This window comes from Cinclus cinclus, chromosome 1 (genome assembly GCF_963662255.1).
Source record: "Cinclus cinclus chromosome 1, bCinCin1.1, whole genome shotgun sequence".
NCBI classification, from domain to species: Eukaryota; Metazoa; Chordata; class Aves; order Passeriformes; family Cinclidae; genus Cinclus; species Cinclus cinclus.
The window spans coordinates 123,839,271-123,855,952 of NC_085046.1; the positions used below are offsets into that span (position 1 = coordinate 123,839,271).

Consider the following 16,682-nt stretch of genomic DNA (forward strand, 5'->3'; position numbering starts at 1 on the left):
TTTTCCCTATAGGAGCGATTCAGCAATAAAATCTTTTGCAGGAAAAGAATGTTGAGTCCAGGAGATTATATTTTTTTCACATACCAAAGATGAAGTGTTAGCCCTCTCTCAGATATGGATTACTCATGTTTCGCCATTTTACTCAGAAATAGTCTGACCTTTTGTACAGATACTATCAACAGAAAAGATAGTGCCAGTCAAAAAAGTAAACAGAAATCATTCATGTGGAACCAAACACTGTATTTTCTGTGTTGAGAAGCTTTTATTGGATCACAACAATATTTTGGATTAGTTGCATTATGGCTCTGAAATATCAAATTATAGTGTAGTCATTTTCCCAATAAAAGGAAATAAAATAAAGAAGCATGGTGCATGAGGCTTTGGTCACAGAACTAAGCCGAGGTTTTAGACCCAGTTCCAGTCCAGTGCAGAGAGGGAACTTCTTCACACTCTTTCATAAACTCTAGTGCAGACAACCCCTTTCATGGCACATTCCTAAGGCATAAAGGAAAATATTAATATAAACCTTTTGCTGACAGCAGTTGTGTCTGCTGCAGTAACATCTGAAATCAGTGGAAATCCAGATGTCATGTTTTACATGGCTATAAATTTGCAGAACTTTTAGAGCAAACAGCAAAGCTATTTTTATATTGCAAATAGAGTTGTTTCTATTTTAACAGCTTTAAACTTCATTAAGTGGCATTTAAAGGCAAAAAGATTGCAAAATTAAGCTCATCTTCCACAGACAAATTTACTTTCCTTGGTATTATTTCTGGCTTGTCAGAAATATTAGCTCCACATAGTTTTTATATCATGGCCCACAAACACTTTCAAATTTTCAAAGTAGTAAGGGGTTTTTTTTGTGTAGAAGCAGAAGTAGCCTGGCTATTTCAAAGGTCAGACTTCTGGCCTAAAAAACTTTGCTCTTCTGAGTCGTAAAATATTTCTCTTGACCCTCTCACCCCAGTGGCCTTCAGTGGTTGCAGATGACTCACAGCTACAGGATGCACGCGACAAAGGCGACAGGATGTTAAAAAAATATTTCCTTGGTCTGCAAAAGATGGAGTCCTCCACAACCCTGTATGAGGCAAGGGGCAGACAGCAGGATGCCAACAGAAGAGGCACCTTACCTCTCTGCTTTATGAAAAGGGTTTAATAGTTAGAAAATCTTATTCAGAAATGCAGCCATGAGGAGATGCAAAAACAAAGCAACCTTCCTACACAGAGGGAAGTTTCAAGAGAGCTGGAGATGGACTTTTTACAGGAGTGTGTAGTGGCAGGACAAGGGGAAATGACTTTAAACTGAGAAAAGGGAGGTTTGGATTAGATATTAGGAAGAAATTCTTTCCTGTGAAGGTGGTGAGGCACTGGAACAGGTTGTCCAGAGAAGTTGTGGATGCCCCATCCCTGGAAATGTTCAAGGCCAGACTGGGTGGGACTTTGGGTAACCTGGTCTAGTGGAAGGTGTCCTTGTTCAAGACAGTGGGTTGGAACTAGATGATCTCTAAGGTTCCTTTCAACCCAAACCATTCTATGATTCTATGTATGAGAACTTGAAACAAAAGACAGTCAGAATAAGCTAACATGTAAAAGTGTAATGCTGCTGACTTCAAACAAGTTGTCAAAATTAGTTTGACTCAAATACTTAGTACTTTAGTGAACAAAATGAAATCTTAATTTTAATAGTGACCCTTACAACTGGGGCCCTTAAAGTTTTATCTCCCTGGCTTGGCCAAGATAAGGAAAAGGAAAGACCTCTTTCAGGGACAGCAGCACCCTGCTTGTATGCTTTCATTTCCATTTCACAGGTTTCTGTTATTTCAAAACCTTTTTCCTTTTAAGAACCATAATGTTGAGACAAATAAGTATGCTGTCAATTTATGGCAGCTCTGCCAACATAGTCACTTTAAAAGTAAGTTGCTGTATGCAACAACATTTATTTTCTTTCAGCTGTTTTCTAAGCTTGGTTCCCTTTTTCTCTCCTTTAATTTGTCTCATTGTTCGAAGAGTAAGCCAAAATTGATAGCCTGTTTAGACAGAACGGTACTGAAAGCTGTATCCTTCTGACCTTTAGCAGCGTACAAGGAACGTGAACTTACCACCACCATCTTCCCATCAACAAGTCTTCTCTTTATCGTGGTCTCTTTGCCGTTCCACTTCTGCACTTGCACCAATGACCCTTTCTCCAAGGTTACAACACTCTGCAAATTCCAAGAGAAGAGTTTCAAACTGCAGGCTGAGCTTTGCAGTTTAGAGTAGCAATTCCCTTTACATTCAGCAAGAATGTGTTCTGGGATAATGACATGCTCAATAACATTATATTCAGCACTATACTGTTTCTTCTTTCAGTACATTATTTCAATAGTATGGAAGACTCAAGATGCACTAAGGGAGTAAGGCAGAATTTCCCCTGGTGTTCTTCTAGGAGATGTTCAGACCACTCAGAGATCATGACTCCCCTTACCTTGACTTTCCGGTCATCTGCTGTTGTTTCATCAAACTGCTGGCCCAGTTTGAAAGAGATGGTGGTATTTTTGAAGGTGCTTTCAGTTCTGATGGTCACTATGTCCCCTTTCATACTGATGATCACATCAGGCCTTGACAGGCCACCTAGTTTCCGGGTAGCTAAGCCCACTCCTAGAAACAAAACAATCATTACACTCTAGAAACAAGAAACTCACTGTCCTCTCATGATTCTTCAGTTGAAGAATAAGGAAGAGCTTTTTCTTGAATACTTCAAAGCCTGATTTAGATGAAACAATAATTCCTTAGATGAGACTCTACTGAGACAGAGGTAGAAATGGGAACCTCAGCATTCAGGGGCTGAGGCAGCCCTAGCTGATAAAAGTGCACCTTCAGCCAGAAGTAAAGATATACACAATTATAGAGCTGTGCACATTTAGCTAAGAGGAAACATGGCTGGTTACAAATCAGCATTAATTTCATATAGATGGAATAAGTAGAAAATTTCAGAGGAAGAGTCTGGTTCTCATAAAGATTTGCAAAAATCCTTTTAAAAAATCCTTGACAAATCTGAGAATTTGTACCTTTGTTAATAGCTGCAATGAAGAAGCTGGGCACTGAATTGCCAATATGCTGGTGCTTGTTCATTAATACATACTAAAGACTGGATAATTCCTAAGTTGTTATTAATATCCCTTAAGGATCCCTGCATCTAAACCTCTGTGAAAAGTACAAGTATGAAATACAAAAAATGTTGAGGTAAAAGGGCTGGGATCTGCAAAGAGCTTCTAGCAAAATCCCATCCCAAATGTCTTTTGTATTGCCTAGTCCTTTCCAGTCCAGTTCATTGTCTACAGGCTGTGAGGCTTGGGGCAAGTAGGAATTAAGCCACTGGTGATGTATTGCTGCTTCATAAAAGCACAAAAAGGGATAGCTGCAGTTATTGCCTTTGTTAATGCTATGCCATGCTCAGATGAAAAGATCTGTAAAGAAGGGTATAAAGTTATCTGCAAAGTATAAAACTATTTGCAGTAATTATTCCATATTAAGCAATTCCGTTTAGATGTTCAGAAAAATATCTGCAGCTGGACTTTCCTCCCAAATTCAACCTGGCTAATTAATTAACTGCATTTTTTTTGTTATTCTGTCTAACATTTCAAGTAAAGGGAATCAGTGAATCATTTATATAGCAAAAACAATGCAGTAGCTGACTGCTTATGCACTTGGCATATAGGAATGAAGCCAGCATTAAAATGAAAAACAATGCTTAATTTGTTACATTCCTGGCATTCTTCAGTAACAGATAGGTTCATTCATAGCATTTAGATATCTGAAACTACAGTGTCATGAGACATCAGCTCCATTATATATTGTAAATTACCATAAGTCACAAGTTTAATAGTGCAATCAAGAGGAAACATAAAAAAATCTGTATCTCCATAGATTACTCTTGTGACAGAAAAACATATTAGATCAGTTTATACCGGTTACACGGAAGTAAATTTATAATAGTAATTCATCACCTATGTTTTTCAATTTAGATGCTAAAGAGAAGAAATTAAATTATGCTAGAAGAGTAATTAAGTGCCTTTTTTGTCCAGAAAGAAGGTACCATCCATGAGCAGAACCTTCCCAAATGAAACTTGCTAACAAAAAAAAAAAAAAAAAAGAAAACCAAAAAACCACCAAAAAACAAACCCAGAACATATCTCACCCAATTCTTTCATATAATCATCAAAATTTTCACTGGAGACGAGTTTCCAGGTTCCCACAAATCGGTTACACATCGTACAGGCTTTGTGAGGCGCTGGTCCTGCAGAGAGAGGCAGTGGCCCCAACAGCTCCTGGTGGCAGTCAGAGAGATCGTGTGCCCAACTGGGATGTAGTGGTCTCCCTTTAAAAAGGTTCGGTCCCCGTGGCAGTGGGGGTTGGCCAATAAGGGAGGCAGCACCAGGGCGAGACAATGTGCACCTTGTCCAAGGCAGCCGTGCCAGTACCAAGGCTCTGGGTGACGCTGCCTTGGCTCCCTTCACTGAATGCAGCAGGGCATGAGGGGCACGTGGGGATGGGGATGGGGATGGAGATGGGGACAGGGATGGGGATGGGGACGGGGATGGGGATGGGGATGGGGATGGGGATGGGGATGGGGACGGGGATGGGGATGGGGATGAGGATGGGGACGGGGATGGGGATGGGGATGGGGTTGGGAATGGGGATGGGGATGGGGACAGGGACGGGGATGGGGATGGGGTCAGGGATGGAGTCAGGGATGGGACGTTGCCACTGCACCCACAGAGCGATCAGGGCACACTGCAATGGAGTGTCAGCAGCACACAGACAAGTGCAGGAGCACTGCCTCCCTGCAAAACCCAGCTCCAGCTGTCCTCCCAATGTCATTCTCTTGTTGTCGACATATAGAACAGAAATCTATAACAACTATTGTTGGAGCCCTTGATGCCTGACCAATCCAGGGCTATCCAAAAGTTACAGCATGTTGTTAAGCCATTGTCCCAACACCTCTTAAACACTGACAGGCCTGGGGCTTTGACCACCTCTCTAGGGAGCCTGTTTCAGTGTATGACCACTCTCTCACTAAAGAATTGCTTCCTAATGACAAATCTGAACCTCCCTTGACACAGATTTCTATCATTCACTCTCATCTTATCCCTGGATACCAGGGAGAAGAGATCATCACCTTCCCCTCTACTTCCCCTCGTCAGGAAGCTGTAGGGTGTTACCACTATTGTCACCTCTGTGCTAGTGAGAAAAATCAAAGCCATGTGGATTGTGTGAAGGAACTGTCAAGAAGATGATGTACAAAGTAGTTTGTTGTTTTTTTTTTACTTTCATGATCCATCCTGGAAAAGGTCTGTATTTTTTATCATTTAAAGGCAGAACTGAGTTATACGGCTCTCTCACTTTGCATGAGAGAAATGATCCCAAGCAGAGGGTTCTTCCCTGCACATATCCCAGACAGGATCACAAAAAGAAGAAGCAGACAATATTTGCCAACTCCCTTTTACAGCTGGGCATATTCAGAAGACCAGTGCGTCAGTGGAGATCAGCTCTTGTGCTTGACAGCTGGATGGCAAGAAAAGAGGCTGAGTCATTAAAGTGGTTATTCTTAGTTCAAAGTCACTTGGTGAGAGTCAAGAAGTTTTGCTGACTTGAGAGGGGGACATATTCTGTCCTCTTTTTGTCTTTCTGCACATGGATAGTTGGTCTGCCATAGGGTAAAGGGGAGATTTAAGCCAGCACAATCATAAAAGGCTTTGCATTCAAATCTGTCCTACTATTGCCAGTTTTCCTCAGGTTTCTCTGTTTCCATGAAGAGGTGCTACAACCTCCTTGGGTCCATGTATTGCTTATACTAGGGAGCCCTGAACTGGAGCCAGCATTCCACCTGTGGCCTGCTCAGTGATGAATAGAAGGGAAGGCTAATCTCCTTCAACATCCAACATTCTTAATGCAGCCCAGGACATCACTCACCCTTTGCTGCCAATGCATGTTTCCTGGTACATATTCAGCTTGGTGTGTACCAGGACCCCCAGAACATTTTCTACCAAGCCAAAATTGAAAGATTAGAGTTTCCAGCATTTTAAATGGTTTGGTTTTGTTTTTTGTTTTTTTGGTTTGTTTTTTTTTTTATGTCCACATTTAGAACTATAGTCTAATGGTTAGTAAAAAGCAGACACAAAGAACAAATCAATAAACCACATGTGTATGTGACAGGCAGGAATTCTAAGTGTTATAAGACACCTCAAACTACCTGAATCTAGGGTAAGACCACATCAGATGTAATTCTGTCCTTTCCCTTCCTAAACCATATTCCTGGAGAAAATTTTTGCTTGGTACATGAAAAGATTAGAGGCTTCTTTCCAACTTGGGTGAAAAATAGTTACCTGTTTGCATTTTTTTTTTGTAGACTCTAATTTCTGGGTTATGACAGCCTTTAAAGACTCTTCAGATCTACATTTTCAGGGCAGAAACACTGGGGTTATAGGTTGTGGGACCAAATTTCTTGTGTTTAGAGTTGAAAGAATGAGATGGAAATGGTGGTTTGCCAAGGAGGGGGAGGTCTGGGTCCTGACTTGAAAGCTGTCATAAGGAGGAAGGGGAACACATTGGAACAGGTAAATAATAGAGTCTGATTAGTGAAATCATTGGTTTATATGGTGGTTGTGGGAAATAAGGAGGTCTTCAGTCATATATTTTGGTGGCATATACAAAATGTTTTTAAACCCCTCAAAGAAAACATCAGCAGGGGAAGCTGAACAGAGTTTCCCTTGCTGCACAGGGCTAATGACAGTTCATGCAGGGAGCAAAAGTCTGGAGTGATTAAAAATATAAACAAGGCAAAGAACTCTCTCCCCCACAGCAGGAAGCAGATGCTGTATCTGTAATAAGTAAGTAAATGTCAGTCTTTGAAGGTGTTGTCCACAAAAAACTCTTCTAAATCAGAGATACATGAGATCACATTTTCTATAAAGAACAGCTAGTTCTTTAATCCCATCTCTGGAAATGAGAAAACGACTTCTAAATGAAACTACCCATTATTGCTCAAGAAATAACATTAAAATATTCTACCGTTGCTCCTCAAGCGTTCTTTGTTCTTTTATTTAATTTTCTTATCCACATAAAGACACTTTAAGAAGACAAGGCTGGTGCCTTTGGGAAATAAAAGATGATTTGGATGTTCTAAAATCAGGCCCAAAGAAATTCAAGAAGAGAAAATTAGTCAGAATAGAACAGCTACAGTGCAGTACCAGTAACCTTAAGAACAAAAGTAACAGAGAATTATTTATTCAGACAAAACCCATCTTAAACGGTCTCAAACAATGTTGACATTGCTACCATCTATCTCTTTGTCACTAAGAAAAATCAGTACTTTCATTTAAAGGACTTACAATTTAGAAAGAACAACAGCAGGGAATTATATATCAGTAGAAATAATTGTGGAAACCAATCTTTTCTTGGAGTTTAAAGGGGAAAAAGGTCTAGGACTGTGAGTACATATGATAAGGGAGAGCCTTGACTCCCTTATTTTGCTTATGGTTGATGTAAAATAGGATTTAAAACTTTGAGCTTGGAGACTGTGAAGAAGCACAAGAGATAAAGGTAAAACTTGATAGAAATAGAGAACTGAAAATTCAGAGAGTATTTAGAAATAAAGATACCATTTAAAGAAATACAGAAAGTAAATTTATGTGGATTTCTTTAAAGGAAACAAATTCAAGGTCAAAAAAAGTCTAAATAGATTCTCAGGGGAGCAGTGAAGAAAAGAGAAATAGAATGGGAGAACAGAGGTCAAAGAGGGACCTCTGTGAGGTCACCAAGGATGTTTAAGCATTGACTCTATGAAGCTGAATGATCAACCCTGAACGTGAGGCCAGAAGCCTTCCTTTTCCCAATAGCTACATTGGAGGGTGTAAATAGCTTCTTTTTATCTTAGCTGGGACATCCTACAGGACCAGACCAGGACAGCTGGGCTGGGAGAACAAGTCCAGACTGCACTGCACACACAGGGCATGACTGGCCAGGACACAAAAGTCCTTCAAGTTCTTTCTAGTGGAAATAAATAGTTAAAAGAAAAAAACAACTGATACGTCAATGCTCAGAATAAGCCTTTCTTCATCTTTCTGCTGAACTGCCAAAAATCACCGGGTGTGAGTTGCCTTTCCCTTTTGTCCTCCAAGGAACCTGTAAAGGAGTAATGAGTGAATATGGTGAGGGGCAGAGGTCTCCTCCTCTCAGCACTCAAGGTGCCTGCTGCAATAAGTGTGCTGCCCATGGGTTTGTAGGGGTTTAGTAAGACCCTTCTTTGCCAGAAAGGAATGCTGTTGGGGGCTTACTGACTTTTGGACAATAGTTCATCATGACAGAAGAGACAGGGAGACCTGTGCTGCTCTGCAGGTAAGGACAAGACACTGTTCTGACTTTTGGCCTTTGAAATGTGTGCTCCTACCTCTAGCTGGGTCTGAGAGCACACACCTCTTCTTGACAGAGAGGAATCACCTCCGTTTAGTGAAGCAGTCACTAGACTGCTGCCGTTTTTGGACAATAAATTCTGTCCTTCAGAGAATAAATTCCAAACATCTTCATATTCTAAGAAAAGTATGACTACTACTTCCTCATGGTGCTGTCACTGTTCAGGTTTATAGACAGAATGTCGCTTTATTGAATTTTCCAAAAATTTAAGTTTTAAGTGTCTTGATTCATTCACAAAGTCATCCACCAGGTACCAAAATAAATGGTGATGCTTTTAGAAGACATTACCCTTTGCTGAGATATTAGGCTCTGAATGTTACAATTGTAACTGCTGGCTGCATTCAGAATGTAAGATTTCTGGAAAATAAAATCTGCTATATGAATATCAAAATACTGTAAATTTTACCTCTGACAGAGTATTTCCAAATCTGTGGATGATAGAATACTATGGGCTGATATTTAATGTCTATATGTAGTTTATTTAAGTCAGTGTCTCTTCTTACAACCATCACTCTCATGTAGATTTTTTATCACTAAACTGTAGTTGCATCCTAAGTTTCATAAATAACTTTGGTTTTGTTAAGTGCTAAGCAGATTTAGTTCTGTACGTACGGAGAACCCCGAAGCATTCTTCCATCCCATATGCAACTGCTGTTCACTAAATTGGTGAGATTTCACAAGCAATGAAGCCAAGGTTGAAACACAGAAGTTGTTTGTTCATGGTTATTTCAACATTTTCAGCAGAATTTACTGAGTCTTTGGCAGCGCTTTTAAATAACTCCTCAGCTCATGTACAATGTAAAAGTACTTCCATTTCCCTATCCGGTTGTATAAATAGTGCAAAAACTTGGGAACAACCTGAGTTATACAGAGGAAAGTTCAAATGTATGAGAGGTGTTTGCTGCTAGCAGTAGGGGCTCAGCAGCTTCACCTCTGACAGCTGACTTAGGGACTGTCAGGAATATGTGGAATTGGGTTCAGACATCTTAAATACTCAAGATACAGTAATTTCCCCATTTAATGGTTGAGGCACACATTGTTATACTTATTGTCCAGGTTTTCCCTAGAAATCTCAATTTATTTTTTTTTTGTTCTCAATTTAAGCTGTCCCAGGTATAGAAATCATGGCTTCTGTAGATGCAAAGTTTTGAAGCAGGAGACCAGGCCTATGGGCAGTAGAAGATGGCAGCCCTTGTTAAAATAAGCAGAGTTGAAAAACATGTGGTTCCAAAAGGCTTTGGATCTGGAAAGACTCATGTTCCCAAGACTGATAAAGCCTAATAAGCTAATAGAAAATGCATGTAGGTAATAAAGGAGGTTGTACCATCAGCAAACTTGTACAAGCTTTCAGTAAACCTGAGTATTTTTAAGCTATGATTTTTAATTCAAGGCTTTTAGCCTATCTAGGACAAAATGAGATGTTCAAGATGGGCAGACTGGCAAAATAACCACAGGCGAAGACTCTAACTGATATAATTTCACTCTTGAGGTGGAAAAGGACAAGATCAAGCTGCTTCAAATGGTCTCCAGGTTTAAAACTGTCTGCATTTGTGCACAGAGGAGGTGCCTGGTACCCTGCTCATATATGGAAGCTAAAACTGGGCATCCACAGGTCATCCTCCTCCCTGCCCCAGGAACACGCACCTCTGCTTGCAGCTGAGAAAAGCATTATTCCCTATGATTCCCCTGGCTGTGCACAGTCCATGCAGGGGGTGGCCCATTCGCAGCACTCACCAGATGATGTTTTTGTGGTCAGGTGTCCATCTGCCCCTGGGACACAAGTGCCACCGACTGGACTGGCTCCGATGCTCTTTCCGCAGGGAAGATGGGTGAATGGTACTGGCTCTCACATGGTGCTTTCCTGCACAGCACCCCTTCCCACACTGCATTGCCCCCAGTCCCCTTTCTGACAAACTCCAGCATAAGCACACATTGTAGAAAGCAGAACATTTTATTGAATAGGCACAACAAATTAGACTAAATGCGCGTAACTGCTTTGGGATATATCTGAAAAAAGTACAGTTCTCTTTAAAACAGATTTGTGGGGCTTTTCTCCTTTGGTTAAGTTGTTTTACTCCAGCTTTAAGCATTAGTCCTGTGTGAAGGTGGCTTCTTCATGCTTTTTCATAAGTTCTTTTGCAGGAAACATTATTCATGGTGCATTCCTGGAAAGAAAAGGTAATTCAATAAGCTCTTTTAACTCATAATAAATGTTTGTTAGTCAGAAGGTAGAGAATTACCTATCTATTGAGAACCAGTTTAAAAAAAAATATTTCTCCTCCTCTAAAGGCAATTGCTAAAAGAGTGGAACTCAGTTTTGAGAGCTTCAGCAACCAAAGACTGAAAAGTAAAGGAGTGAAATAATTTTCAAGAACTGCTCTACTGACCCCCTGGAGATTTCTAATCTTTCCTTTAAAATCTCTAAAGAAGGCTCCTAGGACTTCTGTGGAAGTCGACTGGACCCTGGAGCTGGGCATTAACCTTTTTTTCCTTCACCTTTTGCAGCTGTGGGTTGTCTTCACACACCACACAGAGAGCTTTCAGACTTGCAGCTGCTAGTGTCAGCCTCTGCATGTTGGGCTCTGTCCTCATCTATTTTTCAATTAGATCAAACTCTGTTTTGTTCAATCTTTCTTAATGAATCTGTTATTAAAAACTATTTCTATTTTTTTCCTCTGGTCTCTATCCAAATACATTTAAATATTGAATTTATGGATACATTATTTTTCCCTAAGGGAGGGTAGAACTCCTCAGGAATTTTGTGTATGTGTATTGTTTTGCAGCATGTAGGAATCTCAGCAGCTTTTTATGAACATAGATTTAGTCATGTCCCAGATTCTTCAAAGTGTGTTTTCTAAAACTAAAGAGCAGATCTGGGAAGCCCCAGACTGTAGGTGGGCCTTACTGGCACCAAGTCAAGTACAATAATCTCTGACCAGATAAAACCAACCAACAGAGCTTGGACACATGTTTCCTTGCCCTAACATCCTATTATTAACACAGTTGTTGGTGATGCATAGCAGGATTCCCACAGATGGCTCTAAGCCTCTGCTGAAGATGAGCAGGAGTATTCTGTATCAGCCTAGAGTGGATGTATTTAATATGGGCTTTGCTAATGCTTCCTCTATACTGTCCAGGGCTTAGGGATTCTGATACATATAAGTTTCCCTGATAGGAGTGTTGGGTTTTTCTTCCCACACTTTCCCAACAATGTCTTGCTGTGGAGAACAGGCACCTCCATACCATTCTGTAAGTTTAACAGCTTTTCAGTTTTAACCTGCACTCTAGACCCAATCAGAGACTTCTCACCAAGTGCACAAAGCCCTTTCAGATGCTTTCCCTCCCTTGGTTTGAATCCCAAGTCTTACATCAGCTAAACATGGATTCTGCACACTGAATTCAGCTATTAAGTAAAAATTGACTTACCACCACCAGGTTCCCATCCACCACTTTTCTTTTTATGATAGTCTCCTTTCCATCCCACTTCTGCACCTGGTTCAGCACACCGTTGTCTAGAGTTATGACATTCTACCAAAGTAAAAAAACAAAGTGTGGCTGTTTCATCAGGGTGCTCTGGTCTCAGGAGAAGACTCTCCAGGTCCAAACAGCACTAAGTACAAAGCACCCATTACCTGTGGAGGCAGCATTTCTGCACTGGATGTCAAAATCACAGCTCTGGCCTGCTGCTCCCACACCCCTTTTGAGAGAAGTATTTGGAAAATGCCATTTCAGGACTCACCTTTGTTTTTCTGTCATCTGCTGTGGTCTCATCAAACTCTTCACCCAGCTTGAAAGAAACCTCTGTATTTTTGAAGGTACTTTCTGTTTTGATGGTTATCACATCACCATTGACGCTGATAGTTACATTAGGCTTAGCCACACCAGCCATCTTCCTGGTAGCAAACCCCACACCTGTAAATAAGATAGGGCACTATGAAATTTTTATCTTTCCCCAATCTTTTTATCTTATACGTTGGAAAAAAACCCTCAGTCCTTTTTCCCCTCTTGCTTTCTGAGTGTTAATAATTCTATGTTACAGAGATTCTTTTGTAAAATCTCACTTGGTACTGCTAAAGACCAAGCTGGGTGGGTTGATGTAAGTAAATTCTCTCTCCTGTCATTGTCAAAATAGTAAAAGCAATATTTTGAAGACTGAGATTATATGAATGCCAGATATTTGCACACAGATTTGTACAGAATAAACTTTGTAACTTGTATGCTAATTGAATCCAAATGCAAAGCAGGAACATATGACAGTTTCTGAGCCGCAAAAAACAAACATGGAAAAAAAACAAGCTTTCTATATTTACAAGGGGGCAAGTTGAATATAAGGAAATGATTAAAAAATAGCTGGCAATGGTTATGTCCTGAGTAAAATCTGGAGTAAAGATTAAGAGTGTAAGAGTCTCACTCGTTGAAAGCTGTCAGGATAAGTCACATAACTTGTTCTAAACTGCGAATAACCTCCCCCCCAGCTTTTTAGCACGTACTAATTGAATCAATACAAGTTACCCCCGCTTCCTACACACTAACAGAATACTGGAACCTTTTAAATGCCAATTTCAATTCTAAGCGAGAAGTCTACACCTTTAGAGAAAAGTGTTAGACCTCAAATCTTGCAAGTATCTGCATGGATCCGTGCAATTGTCTTTGTTAATAGTCACTGGAGGCAGCTACAGAGTTTCATTCAATATAATAGCCATGGCAATTAACTAATTGTCCCGATCCAGTAGCATTTTAAAGTTGTTTAGGTGTGTTGCTCACAGACATAAGGAAACTTGCTGCTTTCTAGCATCACACCAATTTGCATGTCCAAGGATAAAAGATAATTAACACAAAATAATCCAGTGATGTGTTTTATTTCCATTTATAACACTACTAATAAGGCATGCATAGACTTGGCTTACCTGAAATTATTCCCATCAATCAAACTTTTTCTGCTTTATAGGAAATTAACACCACGTATTGAAACAGATGAATTCTCCAGTTTAACAGTATCTGATCAAAATAGTGGATTAAGCCCCCCTTAATAAAAAACATAGCCAGAAAAAACAAGTAAAGAGTAAAGTTCAAAATTTGCATTCCTTCCCTGCTCCAGATACAAGAAGTTGAAATAACAATTCTCACCCAGTTCTTTCATATAGTCCTCAAAGTTTTCGCTAGAAAGGAGCTTCCAGGTGCCCACAAATTGGTCGCACATTTTGTCAGGCTAGAAAGACGTCTTCCACAGGTTCAAAGAGAAATGCAGGACAGGAGAATATTATGAGCTCCAGGAGGAGAGTACTTATCTTTAAAAAGGAGCTGTGGCCACATGATGCTCTGGGATGACCAATGAAGAGGGAGTCCCAGTGCCCAGTGTTTTTCTTCCTCCCCTACCCCTCCTCTGCCAGTGGGTCATAGTGCTATTATTCATATGCCCTTACTAGCACAAAGATCACTGTCCTGTTTCTATTTAATTTATTTTTTCATTCAAGAACACTCTACCTTAAAGGCAAATAATTAAATCAAACTGCCTTTCAGAATAAAAAGGGAGGCTCAAGCTCAACCCACACAAATTAATGTTCTCTCCCCTACTCTTTCAGTCCACTGTGTCAAATGGACACAGCTCAGTTCCTAGACTTTCATATCCAAAAGGCTCATTGGGAACATTTAGCTCGCTTTCAGCACCCCTGCAATCAGAAATTTCCTCTGGAGACATACAGAACTACAGGAAGAAGTGGCTTTGGAGCACAAAGAGAGAATGCTGGGGTTATAGAAGGCTAAGACAATAAAATTGCTTCCTTGATTGGGATCTGCTTGTCCTTGGACCACCTGAATCAATTTAACAATAGGACTGTAATATGTTTTTATGTATATGGGGTTCTGTGAGAAGACAAGTAACAAAACAGAGGATTTCTCTCCCTTTTACTCCCATGCTTTCAGAAGATCTGTGTCGCAATGACTAGCATTTTGAGTAGTTATGGCATAAAGCTAGGCTCTAGTATTGACCTACCAAAGGTCCCTGGACACTTAATTTCTTTTCTGTTTGTGCTTTTCAGGCATTAATTTGTTTAAGGCAAGTTTGAGGCACGGGGCTGACATAATGAATCCATTTTGACTGATCCTCTAAGCCCTGTCATTCTTCAGTTCACCAAAAAGTAACTGTCAGAAAGCAGTCAAGCAAGATCTTAGACCTTCCTTTGTCTGTAATGTGCTACTCTAATGGCAAAAAGTGGCTAATAAGTGCATAATCCTGCCCTTGCAATTCTCTTCAAGTGGATTTCCAGGAATTACTCTGATGGTTGCTAGGCATCGATATTGTGGACCACATATTTTTCTACTTGCTGTCTTAGTAAGTAACAATGCTATAGAAGAGCTACTTGTATTGGATTGCAAGATCATAGGGGTGTTTGTAAGGGAAGGGAAGTGTGGAGGTCTCCAGTGCATCCTTCCACTCAGGCAGGGTCACCTCTGAGCCCACATCAGGCTGCTTAGAGCTGTGCTCTGTTGTGGATCAGAAAACTCCTGGGGTGGAGCCAGCACATTTCCCCAGGCAACGCACACCCCTGCCCAGGTGTCCCAAGGGGGAAAGGGTCTCCTTATCTTCTCTCTGAACCTCTCTACTTTCAGCTTTTATTCACAATTTCCATCCACCCCCTTCACTGCCTGGTTCCAACTCCTTCCAACTCCTTGGTCACTTTCCCACAGGTGTTGAGGGCTGTTTGTAAGCACTCCCAAAGCTTAGCTGGGATGAACCACTTCAGTCTCACACCCTCTTCTCACCGGGCAAGTGCTCCACACCTCTGAGGATCCCATGGGTCCTCTGCTGAACTCACCTCAAAACTGGATGCAGTACTCTGGAAACGCCCTAATGACTGCTGAGATAAGGGGCATCACATCATCACTTCCACCAGCCTACTGGCTATAGTTCTGACCAGTCAGTGCAGGATTTTTTTACCTTTCTGCTGCTAGGTCTCGGCTCACTGTCCACCAGGACCCTGAGGACCTTTTCTGCAGGACTTCTCCCTAGGCAGTGTGTCCTCAGCCTGGATTGCTCTGAGAGCTGAGCATGTTTGTTTATGTATAATAAGTGACCCCCTCGTGCCTTTAACATGTCAGTCGATGGGGACTAGAATAGCTAATATTAGGTTTGGCCTATTCTTTTAAAACATTTTTTGCATATTCACTGACTTTGGCCTGATCTCAAAATAAATAAAACTATATTCTAGTTATGAAGCAGCTGGTGCCTTTCCTGGTTGGTCTTTGCAGAGTGTCACATGCTCAAGTGTTCTTTAAATGGAAATTCTGAGGTCCTTCAAGTTTGTGTCATTATCTTGAGGTATTTTTACTTCAGATTACTGGCTTGAGAAACTCTGTATTGTGTGTGAGCAGATGGTAGGAACATGAAAACTCAAATCCACCATTTAAATAATGGGAACTGAAAGTACCGGCTGAGGATTGTTGCAGTAGCCCAGATAGAAAGGCTGTGATGTGGATGAAATCAGTTCCTGTTTTCACTTTTCTTGCCTTTTGGGAACTAGTCTGTGTGCAGCTTACTACAACCAGCACTTGTTTGTTTGGAGGGGAAATAGGGCTTTTATATTCAAAACTACAGTCTGGGAGAGGCAATCAGCCTTAGTGTTAACAGCTGTCTGCAATGCTTGTGGTATTGGAAGAATTTTTGGGGAGAGTATAAACACCTTTCCATGCAAATCAATTTGAAGCAGAGAAGTGCAGCCTCCCCAGGCAGTCAATTACTTGCACTTATTTAAAGTGAATCTGAGCTATTTCTAGATACCTTGTGAATGTGATGACTCAAAAATGTGAGAAGAAAGCCAGCTTGTGAGTTGACTTGCATGTTTACTTCAACAAGCAGCTATCTGGGAGCACACTTATGGCTCTCTCTTGGAAAGTATCCTACCAATGGTATGCTTTCCCTCAGGAGAGACTTCCAGTAACAAGAGATAAACTTATGGTGGCACTGATGTCATCTGATAGAAATCATGCCTGCTCTCTGGGGCAAATGTATGCAGTCTGCTGATAAAGACCAGAGTTTTTAATGGTCGTGAAGAAATCAGTGAGGCTTCTGAGCCTGGAAGTTTAAGCAAGTGATTCATGTCATTTGCAGAAGTGTCTTGACAGCAAGAGCTGGGAAATCTGGCTACACAGCCCCAGTGGTTATTGACACTGATGTGATCTCATACCATGAAAAACAAGGGCATCCTCAGAAGTGTAGAAACCTTCTTCAAAAT

General features: G+C 40.8%; 2 protein-coding genes across 2 annotated transcripts; both read right to left on the minus strand.

The window, feature by feature from the left end:
• Positions 1-444: 444 nt before the first annotated feature.
• On the minus strand, positions 445-4,371 carry LOC134049913 (myelin P2 protein-like). The gene is made up of 4 exons (XM_062502671.1): positions 4,178-4,371; positions 2,465-2,637; positions 2,100-2,201; positions 445-495 (listed from the first exon to the last, which is right to left on the minus strand). Exons 1-4 carry the CDS (start codon positions 4,248-4,250, stop codon positions 445-447), a joined length of 399 nt encoding a protein of 132 aa, XP_062358655.1. The 5' UTR covers positions 4,251-4,371.
• A 6,145-nt stretch (positions 4,372-10,516) lies between these two features.
• Positions 10,517-13,651, minus strand: LOC134049922 (fatty acid-binding protein, adipocyte). The gene is made up of 4 exons (XM_062502684.1): positions 13,579-13,651; positions 12,191-12,363; positions 11,878-11,979; positions 10,517-10,616 (listed from the first exon to the last, which is right to left on the minus strand). Exons 1-4 carry the CDS (start codon positions 13,649-13,651, stop codon positions 10,566-10,568), a joined length of 399 nt encoding a protein of 132 aa, XP_062358668.1. The 3' UTR covers positions 10,517-10,565.
• Positions 13,652-16,682: the final 3,031 nt, after the last annotated feature.